This window comes from Penaeus monodon, chromosome 20 (genome assembly GCF_015228065.2).
Source record: "Penaeus monodon isolate SGIC_2016 chromosome 20, NSTDA_Pmon_1, whole genome shotgun sequence".
NCBI lineage: Eukaryota > Metazoa > Arthropoda > Malacostraca > Decapoda > Penaeidae > Penaeus > Penaeus monodon.
In genome coordinates this window covers 12,031,751-12,032,506 of record NC_051405.1, presented here as the reverse complement: position 1 = coordinate 12,032,506, position 756 = coordinate 12,031,751, and the positions used below count along the sequence as shown (strand labels likewise).

The 756-nt window shown below is 34.9% G+C and overlaps 1 protein-coding gene across 1 annotated transcript in view; it reads right to left on the bottom strand.

Moving 5' to 3' along the window:
• Positions 1-756, bottom strand: part of LOC119585911 (DNA mismatch repair protein Msh6-like) — a 15,655-nt gene that overhangs the window by 12,546 nt on the left and 2,353 nt on the right. The window contains exon 2 of the mRNA XM_037934633.1: positions 155-314. Coding sequence (XP_037790561.1) covers positions 155-314 — 160 coding nt within the window. The remainder of the gene's footprint in view (positions 1-154; positions 315-756) is intronic.

Below are 756 nucleotides of genomic sequence, written 5' to 3'. Positions count from 1 at the left end.
TTTATATAAATTACGCAACCTGTGATAAACTCCAAGATACTAAAATAATTTAAAAAGCAAATTAGCAACAACAAATATCACACTGATTTATTTATTTACTCATTCATCTAAATCTGTTAAATCTACATTATAAATATTTTTACTCATTACTTACGCTTCTCTGACCCATCCTCGAGTAGGTGGATTATCAAAAAACTGGACATGAATCTGGCCCTTGCGCATGAAGGTCTTTTCACTGGGACTGTCACACACAAGGCCTGGCCACCAAGGGTAGCCATCAAGCTTTGCCCATACCAAGTCCAAGGCCTTGAAATCTAGAATTTTAAAATACACAGATCATAATCACAATACTATTTTGTAAAAGTTAATAGAATTATATCTTACTATACTGTATCAGTGGTGTTGGTGCTTAGTTCCCATACTAAATATTTGTCAGCATATCTTACAAGAACATGGATACCAATCTGAAATGTATGGCAGTGCAGGTAATGTAAATTCTAATAGCAACAGTAAATGGTGATCAGTGTAAACCAGTTCCTATAAATGGAGTAATCCAGGAAGTTTCTGTTATACATTGGATATCTTCTCAGTTGGGAATGTCCACATTCCTGCACCTACACATCCACCCAAATCCCTACATATTCATATTCATTTTCCTATTGCTTGAAAATCTGGCAAGGCAAAGGTAATTTTCCTTAACAGCAAAAGTAAGGATATTTTTTTTTTGTTTCATGCAGCCCTCCAACCTTCAAATGA